General features: G+C 41.2%; 1 protein-coding gene across 2 annotated transcripts in view; it reads right to left on the reverse strand.

The window, feature by feature from the left end:
- Positions 1-17,995, reverse strand: part of KLHL32 (kelch like family member 32) — a 231,872-nt gene that overhangs the window by 93,478 nt on the left and 120,399 nt on the right. For both annotated transcript variants that reach the window (XM_060030213.1, XM_060030212.1), the window contains exon 5: positions 12,215-12,313. In XM_060030213.1, the coding sequence (XP_059886196.1) occupies positions 12,215-12,313 (99 nt within the window). The remainder of the gene's footprint in view (positions 1-12,214; positions 12,314-17,995) is intronic.

The raw sequence follows: 17,995 nt of genomic DNA on the forward strand, positions 1-17,995 counted from the left end.
GATTCCACACACAGTCAAGTTTAAGAACCACTGATACAGAGTACACATTTGAGTGAAGAAAAAAATGACTCTAACCTGCATAAATATATTCTTACAGCGGAACAAGATGCATGACCCCAGTCCCTCATCCCAGACTCTGAAGTGGGCGAACATTATACTCAGTGTATGGGGCTGAGGCCACAGTACCTGAAGCTGAACTAACGACACAGATAAGCAGTCATTTCCCAGGGCCTGAGCACGTGTCCCTCGAAAGGCAGCAAGGAAAAGGTCGGCAGCCTGCTCTAAAGGAGATTTGTGGAGGGAGAGTGAGAAAGGGGGTGGGGGAGATGTCTAGGAAGGAAAGACACCTGGAGAGAGGGAGGCATATGGACAGCAGTCTCCTTGTAAGGACTAACTTAGATCGTTCTTCTGTTAAACAAATGAACTGCCTGTATTTCCCCTAGTCGGGGAACTTAGGATACCATGCAACTGTATTACAGAAAATTCCTATCACAGGGAACTCTCTTGGCACATGTAGAAGGAATGCAAACAAACATGCGTTTCTAAGCAACTACTATGCACTAGAGCTAGAAATAAAAGATTTTTCCAATTTCTCCTTGAATTCTGTATATGAGGATGCAGCAATAAGTTTTATTTACAGGAAGGGCAGGGGAAACAATAAAACAAAACTTCCTATTTAAAAGCAGCAACGCCATTGTATATATGTGCCACATCTTCTTTATCCATTCATCTGTTGATGGACACTTAGGTTGCTGCTTATATACAATGGAATATTACTCAGCCATAAAAAGAAATGAAATTGAGTTATTTGTAGTGAGGTGGATGGACCTAGAGTCTGTCATACAGAGTGAAGTTAGTCAGAAAGAGAAAAACAAATACCGTATGCTAACACATATATATGGAATCTAAAAAACAAACAAACAAAAATGGTCATGAAGAAACTAGGGGCGAGACGGGAATAAAGACACAGACCTACTAGAGAATGACTTGAGGACACGGGGAGGGGGAAGGGTAAGCTGGGACAAAGTAAGAGAATGGCATGGACATATATACACTACCAAATGTAAAACCGATAGCTAGTGGGAAGCAGCCACATAGCACAGGGAGATCAGCTCGGTGCTTTGTGACCACCCAGAGGGGTGGGATAGGGAGGGTAGAAAGGAGGGAGACGCAAGAGGGAAGAGATACGAGGATATATGTGTATGTATAACTGATTCACTTTGTTATAAAGCAGAAACTAACACACCATTGTAAAGCAATTATACTCCAATAAAAAATAAATAAATAAAAAAGTAGCAACACCAAGTATTATGTTGCTTTTAAAAGCATCAATTTTTGCTATTTATTAAAGTATAATTTCAGTGTGATGTTTTCACTTATCAGAGACAGGGAGAAAGTGATGGTTCATATAATTATTTGTGACTTTTTTTTTCTAAAACAATACAGGCACTTCTACAAAAGCTAAGAGAAGTGGCACAGAGGAAAAATACCTTTTACAGAATGGTTATTATTTCCAAAATATTCAGGAACAGCCTGGTCCAATACGCTGTTGATTGGAAGTAGGTAGTAAAGTTTGTGACATTTCCAGGAATGAAGAAAGATAGGAGTGACGGAAGTGGGTAGGAAGGTTAACTGTGGAATTAATAGAGAAATTCACAAGTGAAGCATGCAATTCTACTGGCTCTGGTTTTCAGGGTACCTACTGCGTGTAGGATACTATGCTATAGGATACTTTGCATGCACTATCTCACAAACACTCCAACACTCTTAAGATGTACATTGTATATATGGTATCGTATCTGTATCACATCTGTATTTGTGGGCAAAGAGGTTATGTAAATTGCCCAAGGTCACACAACTCTGGGACAAGAACTTATATCACAGGGAGATAGATAAGTAAATCAATACAAATAATATGGTGTGATCAGCACTCTGGAAGAATGCCTGTAATTAATGAAGAGGAGGGAAATCCAACTCCAACTAGGTGGATTTATCAGGCAGCTCTGGAAGAGGAGCTATAACACATGAGCAAACTACTTGCAGGTTAAAGAGGAACTCATAGGGTGACATAACGAGGGAAGAATAATCCATGGAGAAGAAGGCTTCATACAAAGAGGTTTGGGCACAGGAACATGCATGGAGTTCACAATGATTGTGGTATAGCATGTGGGTAGTAACTTGTTTTTTTTTAAAAAAAAAAAAGAAGGCTAAAGCGATAGGAAGTTTCATAATAAAAATGGAACCTGTGAACCACTTCAAGAGGAATGAACCTTGTTTTGAAGGAGGCACTGGGGTGAGGCAGGAGTGAAGGCAGGTAGGTCCATTGGTTAGCAGGAAGTTTCTTTAGCCCAGGAAATAAGTATTGAGGATTTGAATTAAGATGGTGGAAATAGAAATAGAGAGAATGAGAGAGATTTAAAAAGTTAAGGGTGTTCACCCAAGCCTGCACACAGATGTTTGTAACAGCTTAATCGTAATTGCCTAAACTTGAAGTGACCAAGACGTCCTTCAGTAAGTGAAGGGGTAAGTAAACTGTGGTCCATCCAGACAATGGAATACTATGCAGCACTAAAAAGAAATGAGCTATCAAGCCATGAAAAGACATAGAGGAGATTTAAATGCATATTACTAAGCAAAAGAAGCCAATCTGGAAAGGCTACATACTGTATGAATCCAACTATATGATGTTCTGGAAAAGATGAAACTGTGGATATAGAAGAAGATCAGTGGTTACCAGGCGTTGTGAGGACGAGAGGGAGGGATGAACAGGCAGAGCACAGAGGATTTTTAGGGCAGTAAGACTATTCTGTATGATACTGTAATGGTAGATGCATGTCATTACACCTTTGTCCAAACCTACAGAATGTAAAACACCAAGAGTGCCCCTTAATGTAAACTGTGGACTCTGGGTGATAGTGATGTGATAGTAGGTCCACCAATTGTAACAAATGTACCTACTCTGGTGGAGGATGTTGATAACGGGGGAGGCTACTCATATATGGGGGCAGGGGGTACATGGGAAATCTCTGTAGCTACCTCTCAAATTTGTTGTGAACCCAAAACTTACTCTTTAAAAACAGTGTCTTAAAAAAAAGTTAGGGAGGTAGAATTGAAAGGTTTTGGTGATAGCCTATGTGTAGCACAAGGAGATGGAATATTTTAGGATGACTCCTGGGTTTCTGGCTTGGGTTAACACTCAGAAAGGTCATATGCCTGTGGGATATCCAAGAGGAAATGCTGACTAGGCAGTTGGCTTAGAGATGATAAAACATGCTATATCCTTGGATACAGTAAGAATAGGGCACATGAAGGAGACAAGAAATTAAAAGGACAAGGTTAGAAACCTAGTTTGTAACCAGGAGACAGGGATCCAGCTTGTGTTTTAGGGAAAGAAATTGTTTTGTGGGCCGGAAAAATAACTTAGGTTATACAGCAAAGTATTGATTAGCTTTAGTCAACAGACAGGAAGCTCAGTTGAGCTACTGCAGGAACATCTAGGAAAAATAATCCAGATCTGAATGATGGCAGTGACAATGAAGAAAGCCAAGAAGGCATATGTGAGAACAACTTAAGAGGCTAAACCAATAGAATGTATTGAGATTCATGAGATCATGGAGCAACATAAGATTATGCCAAGGTTTCTGGTTTGGGTTACTACAACGATAATGGTTCCTTAACAAAGAGTGGGAGGAGGAACAGGTGAGTAAGACTGGGTGACTGAACTGAGACGCATGTGGATGCCAGCCAAGTGGAAACAGCTGAACACAGAGCTTGGCGCTCAGGAGAGGAGACTGCAATCCTCCAAATGTGGATGAAAGAGAGTGATGGTGAGCAGAAGAGAAGAGCACCCACATGGCATCACTGTACCCAGAGGGATATTCACAGAGCTGATGGAAGAAGAGTCTGTAAAGGAACTGAAAAGAAGTAGAAGGAGAACAGGAGAGAGTCTTGAGAAAATAGAAGTGTAGGAAAGAAAGGAGCTAATAACCACTGTCGGAAGGCTGTAGAGTGGTCACATTAAAGACCATAAAAGGCCCACTGCCTTTGACGATTAGAAGCTTTGGGGACCTTCATTGGAACAGCCTTTGAGGAGTAATGAAGGCAGAGGACTGAGTTCAATAGGACTGAAGAATGAATAGGAGGTAAGGAAGTGCAGACACTGTTCCCAGTTTGGTAGTGAACAGAAGGAGCGAGTTGTGATCATGAGAAAAGAAGAAAAGTTTCTCCCATCTTATTGATCCTATTCTAAAAATGAAAGGAAGGTGCCAGTGGAGAAGACATTGGAACCATGGGAAACACAGGAGGTACCTGATGCATCAAGTTGCTGAAAGGCAGTTTAGCCTTAGAGAATAGGGCAGACATTTAACTATGGGCAGAAATATTTGCAGGTGGAGGGTGAACAGGAGGATGAATATCTTAAATGAAACATAGATTTTCTTTTAATGCCCCTAATTTCAAGTATTGATAATGGAATTAAGTGAGATTGATTTTGTTTGCTTTGTTTATTGATTCTGAACTCTAGCATTAGTAAAATATTGGAAACATCTTATTTTTGAGAAAAATAGGCTGAAAGTGATTTTAAAATTGCCCACCACACAATAGTTAGCTTAGAATAGAAATTACTAATATTAGAAAAATCCTTCAAGACAATCTTTCTTGTCTTTAAAAACTCACAAACAAGGAAGACATAGTGAACCCTAGATTACCCACATAACAAATTAAAATGCCAAAATGACTTCCTTGGCCAGCCAGTGTGTCTCTGGGCTGTCACTGATATCCTTCGGTGTGGGCTTAGGGAAGAAAAGCCAAGATAATAGCATATGAAAAGATTAACTGGGATCCTAAAATGGCTGCTAAAAAACTTATGATATATTTTAGAGCCAAATATTAATGATATTTGAAAATTTTGATATTCTGGATCACCCATGCCAGATAGCAAATGCTCATGATTAGAACAAATAATTAGTAGCTGGCCATGATTTAGTAGGGCTGATACATTTCTACCCTTTCTGATCATTTTCACTGACTTTAAAAAAAATCTGAAAGGTTAAACTGTTTGTAATATATTTTCCAAAATTCGTACTTTAACCTTCTCCAAATACAAGAGTATCAGCTCTAGTGAACTGTGGAATAGCACTCAGTGTATTTGATTAGGGGCATATTCAATATATATGTTGGTATAATCATTTGTCTTATCTAATGCGGGAAAAAACTAGCTCAGCAGTGCAGAAAAACGAGGATAAGTTATAATTTCTCAACCTTGAGGATAAATTATTCTATTCTATTCAGAGCACCCACTATATATTATACATTTAGGAGATACTGCTAATTTAATAATTAAAATTACATTGTTTGGAAGAGATAACCTCCTATAAGTCATTGTAGTATTACTTAGTTTAAAAAAATGATAACCTATTAAGAAATACTGTAAAATATGCAAGATCTTCAGTGCCAAATGCAATCCCCATAGAAAGTATTTTCAACTTCAAAAGAACTGTATTCAATGGGTAAAACTAATGTAAGGCTGACTTATTAACATATTTTCCTCCCATAATATAAAATTTCAATATTTAAGCAAGAAACAAATTACTGAATGGATGCACCATTCGTTCCCTCAACACACACTGCTATGGACTGAACTGTGTCCTTGCAAAATTCATATGCTGATGTTCTAAGTCCCAGTATGATGGTATTTGGCGATGTGACTTTGGGAGGCAGTTGGGTTTAGATGAGGTCATGAGGGTGGGGCCCTCAGGATGGGATCAGTGTTCTCATAAGAAGAGACACCAGAGGGCCTTCCCTGGTGGCGCAGTGGTTAAGAATCCGCCTGCCAATGCAGGGGACACGGGTTCGAACCCTGATCCAGGAAGGTCTTGCTTGCCGTGGAGAAACTAAGCCCATGCCTGTGCTCTAGAGTCTGTGAGCCACAACTACTGTGCCTGTGTGCCACAACTACTGAAGCCCACGCACCTAGAGCCCCTGCTCCGCAGCAAGAGAAGCCACCATAGTGAGAAGCCCACGCGCTGCAACCTGAGAAAAGCCTGCACACAGCAACGGAGACCCAACACAGCCAAAATAAAATAAATAAGTTAAAAAAAAAAAAAAAAAAAGGAGAAGAGACACCAGAGAGCTTGCTGTCTCTTTCTCTCTGCCATGTGAGAACATAGCCAAAAGGTGGCCATCTGCAAGCCAGGAAGAGAGCCCTCATCAGAGCCTGACCAGGTTAGCACCTTTATCTTAGACTTCTAGCCTCCAGACTGTGAAAAATAAATATCTGTTTAAATCACCCAGTCTGTGGTATGTTGCTGTGATAGCAGGCCAAGCTGACCAATACAGACACTGAGTTGTTGTGATGCGATGGGAGGGAGGGGGTAAGATATAAAGAGATGTAAGGCATGACCCCTGCCTTCAAGAGTCCCTAACTGGGGTGGGTAATTTCCAACCACAGTAAGCCCATGAGGAAATTTATGCAAAAGCAGCACTCAGATACTTTCTGCTTCTGCGAAGCTATTTCAAGGATCCTGTGTTTCTCAGAGTTGAAAGGAAAAAAATATTTTCTAAGTAAAAGAACAGTAAAATCACCATTTATGTAAAAAAAAAAAAAAAAACCAGAAATACCCAGAATTCTTCCTAATACCCTCATGAGAGAATAACATTCTTTAAACCTTTGTACCTTCACTGAAGAGAGAAAATGACTAATTCTCATGGTAGCCCATTTAGTGTAAAACTAAATGAAGACAAGGGATGACTAATAAGCATCAGTCAGAGAGGAGGGAGATTTAGGGCAGGAAGTCACTTCCTCCCTCCTGCTCCCTTTACTTGGCTTCTGAATGATTAATAGTAAGAATTTTGGCTTTGCTCTACGAGACGATCCAAATGTGCACACTGTAAACAGAAAAACGCCTTCAATCTGGGGAAATGATCTTTTATGCTTGTAAAAGCAGAAAACAAAAACAAATGAAAACAGAATAGAACCCCCCCCCCCGACCCCCGTTTTCGTTACAGTGATACAATGCTCTACCTAGAGCACTCCTCTCCCTTTCCTCTCACATCACAGCAGCACGTCTCCTCTTTCAGGTCACGTCTTCCCCATAAAAGTGCTAAACTAATGCCGCTTAATGACAAATTAATGTCCATGAATAAAAAATACACTTCTAATAGCATAGAGTAATTTGCCATTACAATATCATCATTGGACATGCCCCTGGTTTAATACGATGTATTTAATTCATAACCTAATGAGTGATATATAAAGAGGGAGATGAACCCTGCAATTACATTTATGTGAGTCTGTCACCTTATTTGTAAAACCTTAGAGTCATTTACATTCAAATTAGAACAAATGAGTGATTTCACAAAGTGCAGTGATAAATGACCATAGCAGCCCAAGACAAAACTGTATTTCCTGTGAACACATTAACAGTTTCCTATTATTTGTTAAAAATTACAAGGCATATTGCCCAGTGTGGTGTGAATAATGACTTTTTTACTGATTAGGTCAGAAAACTAATATGTTGCAAAATAAATAATTTTTCTTTTCATTTTTTCTGATTTTTGCTTTAAATTAACTACTGAATTCTGGTGGATTCACACTGCCACCTGCTGCCTAGGAGTAGATACTAAAAGTATATTCCTATCAAAAGGAGTTAATTCACCCCTTTGGTGGTCTTATTCAGAAAGTCTAGTGAGGGTTCTTTCTTGTCAATATATTTAAATTGCATTTCATAATAAAGGCCGATACTTGGCAAACAAAAAGAAAACTTGCTAATCAAATAATAGGATATAGCATTTATTTGGGGGAGAGAGTTCAAAATGTACAAACTTTTTTTTTGAAAGCTAATTACAAAAAAAAGACATTTTCAGCAAAGCATGTGTATCTCCTAATATATCACTTTCAGGGGATACAACACAAAGTCCAGTGGCCAGTACCCCGATCTTATGAAAGGGGACGGTTTGGAAGGGTGGTGTGTGTGTGTGTGTGTCTGTGTGTGTGTGTCTGTGTTGCCTACTCCTGACCCTTGGTACAATCTGAAGGCAATGACTGAAGGCTCTGCTTGTCACTCAGGACCTCTAGCACCTAGTCTTCCCTCCCAATGACAAGTTCCAACATGAAAGGAAGGCCTTAGGGTCCAGAACAGAGCAGACTAGGAAAGGCATGAGGACTGGTGATGAGGTTGGGAAAGAACAGGCCTGGCCTTGGAGAGTTTCTGCAGGTGAAATGATGCTGCCAAATGGTCATTAGGGGAGCTAATAGACATTTCCAAATCCGATCAACATCCTAGTTCTGAATTTAAGTTTCTCCACCTGTAAAAATTAAAGAACTCTCACCTGCCTTAAGGGGTTGCTTAGCAGAGGAGAAATGGGAATCTTTGTGCAAAACACTCAATACAGATAAGCTCTCAATAAATGCTGGTTCTCTTTCCTGGGAAAGATAATGATGGCTCTGGGGACTATAGTTTGGCATAGATAGAGGACAGAAACAAGCAGACCCCTTAGGAGGAAATTATGAACTGTTATAACATATACCTAATGATGGTGAGAGTCTAAAGAAAGGTCAGAAAATTAGCAACGGAGAAAACAATCAGGTCTGAGAGATATTTGGTAGGTAGCATCAACCCAACTTGGTAATTGATTGGATACGGTGGTGAGGAAGGGGCCTGAGACTATGTCCAAATTTCTAGACAACTAACACATTGATGGTACCATCAACAGAGAAAAGGGCAGGTTTTCTCATGTTAGGTTTGAATTGCCTGTGTGATGTTTAGGTACAGATGTTCAGAAGCTAATTTTTAAAAAGGTTAGAAAAAAATCAAAGTTTGGGAAAACAAACTGTACTCAAAAAGTCTGTAATGTTTATCTGAGGGACTCGGTAAATCAGTAGACACATCAGAATCTCTATATCCATAGCCCGTCTCTCTGAGGATGGTCTGCAGAGATTCCTTTACAAGATTTAACATAGTGAATGACATTCATGTAAACATGCATACACTGAAAAACAAGAAAATTTACACATTTTACTGAGCCCTTTTTATACACAAATATTGCTCTTTAATGAATTGGTTCATCTTTCTGATGAAATTTTTTAAAATTTTTTAAATTTAAAAAATTTAAATTTAAAAAAATTTTTAAAAAGCACAATGGACAAGGAAGACGAGCAGAGGGAGGAAAAGGGAAAGAAGCATTCACACTTTATTTGGGACTGAATCTCAGCAGATAAGTCTGACAGGTCATGGTTATTAATGATATATAACACGACAGGCTACACAGGACAGAGTCCTACAGCATTTCATTGCAAAGCAAGTGAGAAAGGATGCAAACTTGAGCAGTTGTCTGTAAATCCCTCATCTTGGGATGATGGGCTATTACTGTAGCCATTCCCGTTGTACTCACCCCACCCCAAACCATTTAGCTGCTTTCATTGTCAGGCTACCAGTTAATCTCAGCAACATGCACGGAGAACATGTGTGTTCTCAATGACAGGCCTGATTCGAGGGCCTGGAGCCAAAAATGAATACGGGGAAGACCTCACAGCCTGGGAAGCTAATTTGATGGCTGTCCTCACTGACAAGAGGGGCACTGCTCCTGTGGTGTGGGGTCCCGGCCCTCAGCAGCCTGCCAGAGGAAAAGCAAGAGAAAGGAGCCCACACAGTGGCCTCAAAGTGTCCCTTCCCTTGGCTGGGGGGGAGGGGAGCAGCGGCATCTAGGCATGTGCAGAAGAAGCTTCAGGTCAATGCACTAGCCAATGGCCGCGGAAGCTCAGGGAGGCTTGGGGTGTGGTGAGGAGCTCAGGAAGTGCCCACCCAGCACTTCTCCTGGCATACGCTTCTTAACGTGCCCTGGAGGACAGCAGGAGGTCTACTGAGAGCCGAGCTCTACCCTCCACATCTCTGAAATAATGGTAATTTGAGAACAACAATACCAGACATCTTAGGAAAACAGTTTCACAAACTCCTCATTGGGCAAAGTACCGAACAAGAATGGAGCATATATTAGCCTTGGTTGATGGGTCTTAATTTCTAAGTACATTTTAAGCACTGAAGATTTTTCATTTTAACAGAAAATATTTTATATACCCAATAAAATGATTCCATAGGAAATTAAAAATCAGTTGAGCAATAATACCAAAAATCATAAATAGGGATAGTTATTTGACTATGTCAAAATATGAAAGCAGACTGACCCCTTCTGGTAATTTGATAATCGTAAAAGAGAGGCAGGGTATATATTTGAAAAGGAGTGACATAATGAAGGTTTCTGCATACACATGGCTTTAGTCCTTATAGTCCAAGTTTCCTTCTACAAGTTGGCCATCTTGCAACATCACAGATAAAAAGGAAAAGGAAAGTTACATAAGAGAATGAAATGCAAACATTGGTGAAAAGACAGTGAAAATTCTAACCACTGCTCAAGCAGGCTAATAATAAATGAACTGTCCACAAAATACATCTGTTTGCAAGCCACATTTTTTTCCTCAGCAAAATAATGAATTGCAAGAATTAAATTCCGAAGTGCACACAAGTCACCTGGTATCTCAACAGGTTCATCTGATGGGATAGGGAAAAATACCCATTAACTTCCAACATTCATCTGGAATTCTCATTTAGAGAGAATTATAGGTTTAAGTTTACACACACACACACACACACACACACACACACACACACACTGTATATATACTGTATTTTAATGTGCATCATGATAACTAGCACTATAACTAAACTTTTGTCAACACACATCATTAATTATTACCTGCCATGGAAAAAGTGAATCAGGTGATGATGCTGAAAGCACAAGTTGCAATATTTGATGTAGAAATGTCAAATAAAAGTAATTTCAATTTCACAAGTCAAACACACACCTTTGAAGTCTTGTAACCTTTCTATGTTATTCCCATTTGTTACTTGCAGAAAGGGATTAAAACAGGTCTCCCATATCACCCAACAATATTGAGGAGAAAAGAAAGGAAAATAAGATAAAATAGTTAAACATTTACTGTTAGATTAAGTATGCTGAGATAATGATAAAACTTTCATATGCTGTATTTGAACTGCTCCTTAGGTGAACATGGCTGACATTCCTCACACTGTCTCCCTAGGAGACACTGGCTCCTATTTCCTGAGGTTGCTGGGGGGATGAAATAAGATGATATATGAGAAAGAGCTTTGGAAATGACCTAATGAGTAACAGAAGTAAAGGCTATATTTAGAATTAGAGAAATTATTAGGAAGGAAATAACGTAATTAGGCAGAAAAAAATAGGATTTTTCTACTTACTAATAACATGTCCTGTGCACAAGGACAACAGAATTAAATTATGTGGATTTATTATTTTTTAAAGTTTATTTTCACTGTTGTTATAATGCTGTAATATATGCAAGTTAAAGGTCATACGAGTGGAATAAATGGGAGGATCTCAATGTAGGGGGTTAGTACTTAACTCTCTGAAAAATAAAAGAGATTCACATCCATACTATCTGCCTAAGATGTCCCATATCTTCCTATTGAAACAAAGGGTTTTCATGCAAGAAGGAAAAAAAGGTCTTTGGAATCAGAAAGGCCTATCACTCACCAGCTATGTCACTTTGGGAAAACTGGGTATATTTCAAATCTTTGATTTTTTTTGCCTATAAAAATGTGCAACGTTGTTGTGAGGACCAAACGTGAAGCATCGGTGCTCGGTGGATGGGAGTTTTCTCTCCCTCCCCCTCGCAGAGCCTTTCCTGAAACCCTAGCAAATCAGGGCAAGAATGCACAGATCACTCATCATTTCTCCAGCATTTATTGCCCAGGAAGTTCATGCAGCAATTAATTATGTATGACTTCATGATATGTTAGCTACTGTTACTGAAATCCTAAATGACTAACCAACTTCTCATGCATTTCTGCAACCAGAGAGCATTGCTTCAAATCAAGACCCTTCCCAGCGTCATCTCCCAGGGCCCCAGTAGTGAACCCTGTGTGTGGTTGTTGAGTTACTCTGCTGCCCAGGGGTAGTGAGGTGGGCAGGGAGGGTCGGGGACAGGAAGTAGGACATGAGAGCTGCAGCTGCCCTCTTAGGAGCCTCTCAGCCTGTGTCCTGGAGAAATTCTACCACCACAGGCCACATTTCCCACCCCCCTCCCTTCCATTTTACCTGTCACTGGGCTCCAGTCGGTGGGGTACTTGCAGGGAGAAGGAATGTGCAGGACATACTAGCAGGATGCAAGCTCACATACCTGGATGAGATAGTGGGAACATAAATTGAGAAGCTCCAACAGCTGTAGGTGACTGCCAGCTGCTAACACATCCTGGATCACGCCTGGCTCCAACAAAATCTGTTGTTTTTAAATAAAAGAAAGCTATCAGTTACTTACAAATTAATACTTGCTTACTATGCAAATACACTGTATTTAAATTGCTGCTTAACATACTATACCTGAATTAATACTGTTCCTTATTATGGAAGCCAGTTCTCTTTTTTCCATTCTGATTAATGAGCTGTGGCCCTTATTCTAACAGCTAAGTTCTCATTCCCAATACTCATATCTGGTGTATAAAACTCCATACTTAACCACTTATTTTTGTAGGAGGATATGAACATTTGCAAAGAACAATATAATAGCCTTCAAATTCAGTTAATGATGAATATAATCTTATAAACACAAAAGAACTGAATTTTAGTTTTTCAAAGTATATTTCAGAATGTTATTCTTCAGTAAATCACAGCAACAGTATGGTTAACAGGTATTTTAGAGAAATGGGGCTTACAGTTCTCCTTGAAATGCAGGACCAGAGGTGGATATTACTCCATTTTACTTCTAAGTCCTACAATAGTAAACTTCAACCACAAAGTTTCATTTTTTTTCCTTCTCAATCTCAGATTCTCTAATCCTTTATGTTTCAAATAAAATATGTAGAAATAGCATTTTCAGAATATAAAGGCATCACAGAGAAGCAAAACTTCCCCAATACACTGGTGATACCAATTCTTCTTTTTTTTCTGGTTAGGTCCAACTTTGTGCCTACTGCTGCCAGCTCTTGAGCTGGTGAATAGGGCTGGAGAAAAACACACAACTAAGTTGACGAAATTCACTTCACATGCAAGACTGCCAGACACCGGAGGCCTTTAGGGCTGCTCCAGCCATCCTAACTCATTTCCCAAGCCCAGTGACGCCCAAGGTCTAGTCTCTGGACCAGCATCAGCATCATCACCTGGGAACTCGTGAAAACTGCAAATTCCTGGGCACCTCCCCAGACCTAACTGAATCAGAAACTTTCAGGTGAGGCCCAGCAACTGCTGTTTTTGATGCAGGGAAGCCAGTGCTTCTGATGCAGGGAAGCCTGAAAAACACTGATGGGGTCAGCTCGCTCTCACCCTCTATTTCTTCTCCCATGCTCCTCTCTCCTCAAGCCTCCGCCTCCGCCTCCTTGTCTCTTTCCTTTTTTTTTTTTTTTTTTTCTTTTTTGTGGTACGCGGGCCTCTCACCGCTGTGGCCTCTCCCGTTACGGAGCACAGGCTCCGGACGCGCAGGCTCAGCCGCCATGGCTCACGGGCCCAGCCACTCCGCGGCACGTGGGATCTTCCCGGACCGGGGCACGAACCCGCGTCCCCTGCATCGGCAGGCGGACTCTCAGCCACTTGCGCCACCAGGGAAGCCCTCGTCTCTTTCCTTACTTCAACCTCATGATCTTCCCAAGGCTCCCACCACCAAGTCTACCAACCCACCTACTCATATCTGTACCAGCACATTTTCCTCTCCTCAACACTCCCCTTGTGCACTAGATCCCACCTCCCTCTGCCTGATACCATCCCCTCTTGTTCCTGCGTCATCATCTGTTCTCTTCTACTGAATGATAACTCCCATCAGCATACAAATATGCCATTACAGCTCTTATCTTAAGAAATAAAAATTCCCTCCCTTGAACCCACAGATCCGTCCATGCTCCCCTTCGTAACAAAGTTCCTCAGGGAAGCTGTCTATATAAAATGCTGCTGTTTGCTCTGCACTGCTCTGTCTCAAACCCACTCCTGTTGAGTTTTGTTTCTACTGTTCCTCTAAAAATGCTCTCATCGAGGTCACCAGTGACCCCTAAAACCAATAGCCATTTCTCAATATTTAATCTTACTCAAGCCAACAGCAGTTAGCAAAACTGACTTTCCTCTTCTGGAGTGATTTCTTCCCTTCCCTCTAGGACGACGCTCCCTCTCTCGGTTTCTTCTACTTCAATAACGAGTCCCTTTCCATCTCCTTCCCAACCTGTAAGCTTTGGGGATGCCCAGAGCTCAGTCCCCAGATCTCTTCTTTCCTCTCTCTACTTACTCCGTGGATGATATCATGGCTTTAAAATTATCTACACACTGATTACACTCAAATTTGTTTCTCCAGCCCCAAACTCACCCTTGAACTCTAGACTCTGATATTCAATGGCCTATTCTGTATCACCACTTGGATGTCTAATGGGCAGCTCAAACTCAACGTGCCCCAAACTGATCTCTTCATCCTCTCCACCAATCACCAAACCTGCTCCTACCCCAATCTCACCATTTCAGCAAACAGCAACTCTCAGTTATTTACACTAAAACCCGAGTCATTCTTGATTCCTCTTCTTTTCCTCATACCTCACATCTGATCCATCAGCCACTCGTTAGCTCTATCTTCAAAATAGTTCCAGAATCCAATCACACTCAGTAGCACTTCCATCCTTATCACTCTAGTCCAAATCACTGTCTTCCCAGATTTACTGCAATAGCCTCCTAACTAGTTGAACTGCTTTCCCCTTTGCCTCCTCACACTGTTTTTTAATAATATGAATCAAACGGGTGCTTTAAAAACACAAATGAAATTATGTCATTCTGTTATTCAGAACTCTCCGACTTTTTATCTCATTGGAAAAAAAAAAAAAATCCGAAGTCTTCACTATACCATATAAGGTTCTTTGAATACGCTGAGCACCTCAGTGTTTATAACTAGCTGTTTTCTCTGCCTGGATCACTCTTCGTCAAGACGTGGGAGAGACTCACTCTCTCATGTCCTTCAGACCTCTGCCCAGATATCACCTTATCTGAGAGGGCTTCTCTGACCATCCTATGTAAAACAGTACCCCACTGTCCACCACCCCATTCCCAATCTCCTTACTTTGCTTTATTCTTCTTCACAGCACTTAACATCTCTCAACATAGTACATATTTATTTGTCTATTTGATGATTTTCTGTTCCTCCACTCACTAGGATATAAGATCCAAGAGAGTAGGGACTTGGTCCATTTTGTATACCCAGCACTTAGACCAATGCCAAAGAAAAAGCTTTCACTTAATATTGATGAATTTACCTTACAATAATTTATTGATGAATTAATTTATATCTAGAATTTTAAAAAATTATTTATTTTTATTTATGGTCTCACCGCACGCAGCATGCAGGATCTTAGTTCCCCAACCAGGGATCAAACCTGTACCCCCTTCATTGGAAGCTCGGAGTCTTAACCACTGGACTGCCAGGGAAATCCTCTAGGTATGTTTTTAAATTCAGAATTAATTTTATTAATTAGCCTAACATGAGAGGAGAGAGGGAAAAGGACGATACATTTTATTTCTGAACTATTAAAGAAGTGAAAAAGCTAAGCACGTGTGGCAAAAATACCAACACTCATCTTATTCTGAAAATTCTTTATAGCTCCTTTCCTGTCTAGTCAGAGGGAGAAATCTGAATTTCTCCAACTCCTCACGGAGAGAGGTTTTGACTGACATTCAGGAAATTATTGCAGCTCCCTTTACAGGAGCAAGGATGCAGTGTGTTCTTACAGAAGAGGCATGGCCTAAGGCACAGAATGGGGAATAGATGGATTAGAAAGGCTAGTCTTAGCCTTTAAATCCTGTCAGTTGCGCTTATTTCACACAACTGGCATTCATGATAACCTCTAAGGCTCGGTAATGCCTAGCACAAAGACAAATATCACAGAGAGACAAGATGAATATTCCATAGCACGTGTAACACGTCCAGCAGGCCAACTGGAGAAACCTCACAAGAGAAACCCATACTGGGATTGTTTTTGTCTTTGTTTCTTGTTTTTCGTTCTGTAGTTTTTTTTTCATCTCTCATTATAACATATGTTTTTCTAAAAGATAAAGGGAGTGGTTTGAAAAAAAAAAAAAAACCTACCAGAAAAGCTGGGTCTCACTTATAGAAACAGAACCAGCATTTCCAAGTTCCACTTACACTAGTCTTTTAAATTCAGCTTTGTTGCTCTTTGGTGACTGGTTGTCCTCATATATTTTTCCAGAGAATTTGTGTTTGGGCAGAATAGCAAAGGTCCAATCTCCTCACGAGGTATAGTATGGTGAATCTATCTGCTGCCTAGAAGAACTGGGTGAAATGGCCTTTTGTAGAAGCAATGGCTTTCCCCCACGTCAGTTTATGGATGACAACTAAGATCACTAAGTTTAAGTGCTGCAGAAACACATACCCATCCACATCCAGTCTGGCACTCACAGCAGAAGAGACGGGAGGAAGGATCCTTCCAGGACCACCCACAGGAGGGAAGGGTATCCCCTGATGGTTCAGAGCACAGAGTGGTGGAGGAGGAGGTTGACACATCTAGTCACTCATCAGACTGGAGGAGCTTAGCTCAGACAAGCCATCAACAGTGGAGAAGGCAAATGTCTGAATAACAAAAGAGATCAAGAAATGCAGGATGCATAAAGCCAAGTGGTCCAGAAAGCAGTGGGGAAGACGAAAACCACTAAAGCCACCTAACCGGGCTGGGCATTGCCTCTCTCCTCAGCGATGCTCCCCTGCCTGGGTGGAGACAAGGGGGGTGTCTTCAGATTGGACAAAGAGGTTCTGATACAATTTCGGGTGGGGCACGGGCGCCTCTTGTTCATAGGTCATCTGTATACAGTATGCTCTCACTGCCACCCACTCACACGTGACCTCCGGGTAACAGAATACTGGGGGCTGAACTTGAAAGAGGGGAGCTGGACAGTACTAGCTGGGGAGGCAACAATCTCATTACATAAGCTTTTCCTGCAGCTGGTGGCATGCTAGGCCAGGTGAACCGAGGAAAGGTCCACAGCGGACCCCTGCCCCAAATGCTCAGACTCTGCACTCATTTTGATCAACTGAGGATAAGAACTGGTCCATGGCTGTAGTCAGGATGACACTGGGTGTGGTGACAAAGTAACAGAGGTAAAAGCCACAACTGTAGTTGAAGATGGTGGTCTCCAAAGACACCAGTGAGAGTTGCTGCATCAGAATTCAGGCATGAAGGGGTCCACTTGCCCTGCCGCAAGGAGGCACTCTTGAAAACTCAGTCCAAAGGTATCGTCTGGCCACCGATCCAAGCAGGGTTGAATCTGCACAATCTCTAATGAAGGCCTTCCAAACTGGAATGAGACTGAGGCTCCTGGTCCCAGCGACAACCTCAGGCAGGACACGAGGCCCGACACTCATGAAAGAGGAGTGTAGGAGGTGAGGTGAGATTCTGCACAGGCCTACGATGAGATGGGCCCTCTCCGCCAGTGCCCAGGCCTCACCGGGCTTGCACTAAGGCAGCATACAGACCCCAGGGCCTTCCTGCCTTTCCTTATTCAGCTCCTTCTCCCAAATCACCAAGCGTCTGTGCATCCTTTTAATTCTGCCTCCTTGTTGCTTTTCTTCTCTTTATTTTCCCTCTCACTTTTACCTTGCTTCTTGGAGTAGCCGCTAGTAGGGCCTGTCTTTAATAGCCATGGCACGCCTCAGTGTGACCTTTTTTCCTGCTTTATGAATAGGTGAGTTGGCATCTTGAAAAAATTTTTGTATCTCAGTTCTTCAAAGTTATCTTCCTCATTTCTTGCTTTAGGAGATGTTTAAATTACTTACTTCTGGGTTTGTGGATAGAGTAGCCTGAAGGAATCAAACACGTTAAAGCCAAACAAACAACTATGCACACCGGAACACAAGCACTTTTGAAAGCTCTCATGTAAGTGCAAATTAGCTGTGGCCTAAGGCTATTTATAAGAATAAATGAGCACATTT

This window comes from Delphinus delphis, chromosome 14 (assembly GCF_949987515.2).
Source record: "Delphinus delphis chromosome 14, mDelDel1.2, whole genome shotgun sequence".
Classification (NCBI taxonomy): Eukaryota; Metazoa; Chordata; class Mammalia; order Artiodactyla; family Delphinidae; genus Delphinus; species Delphinus delphis.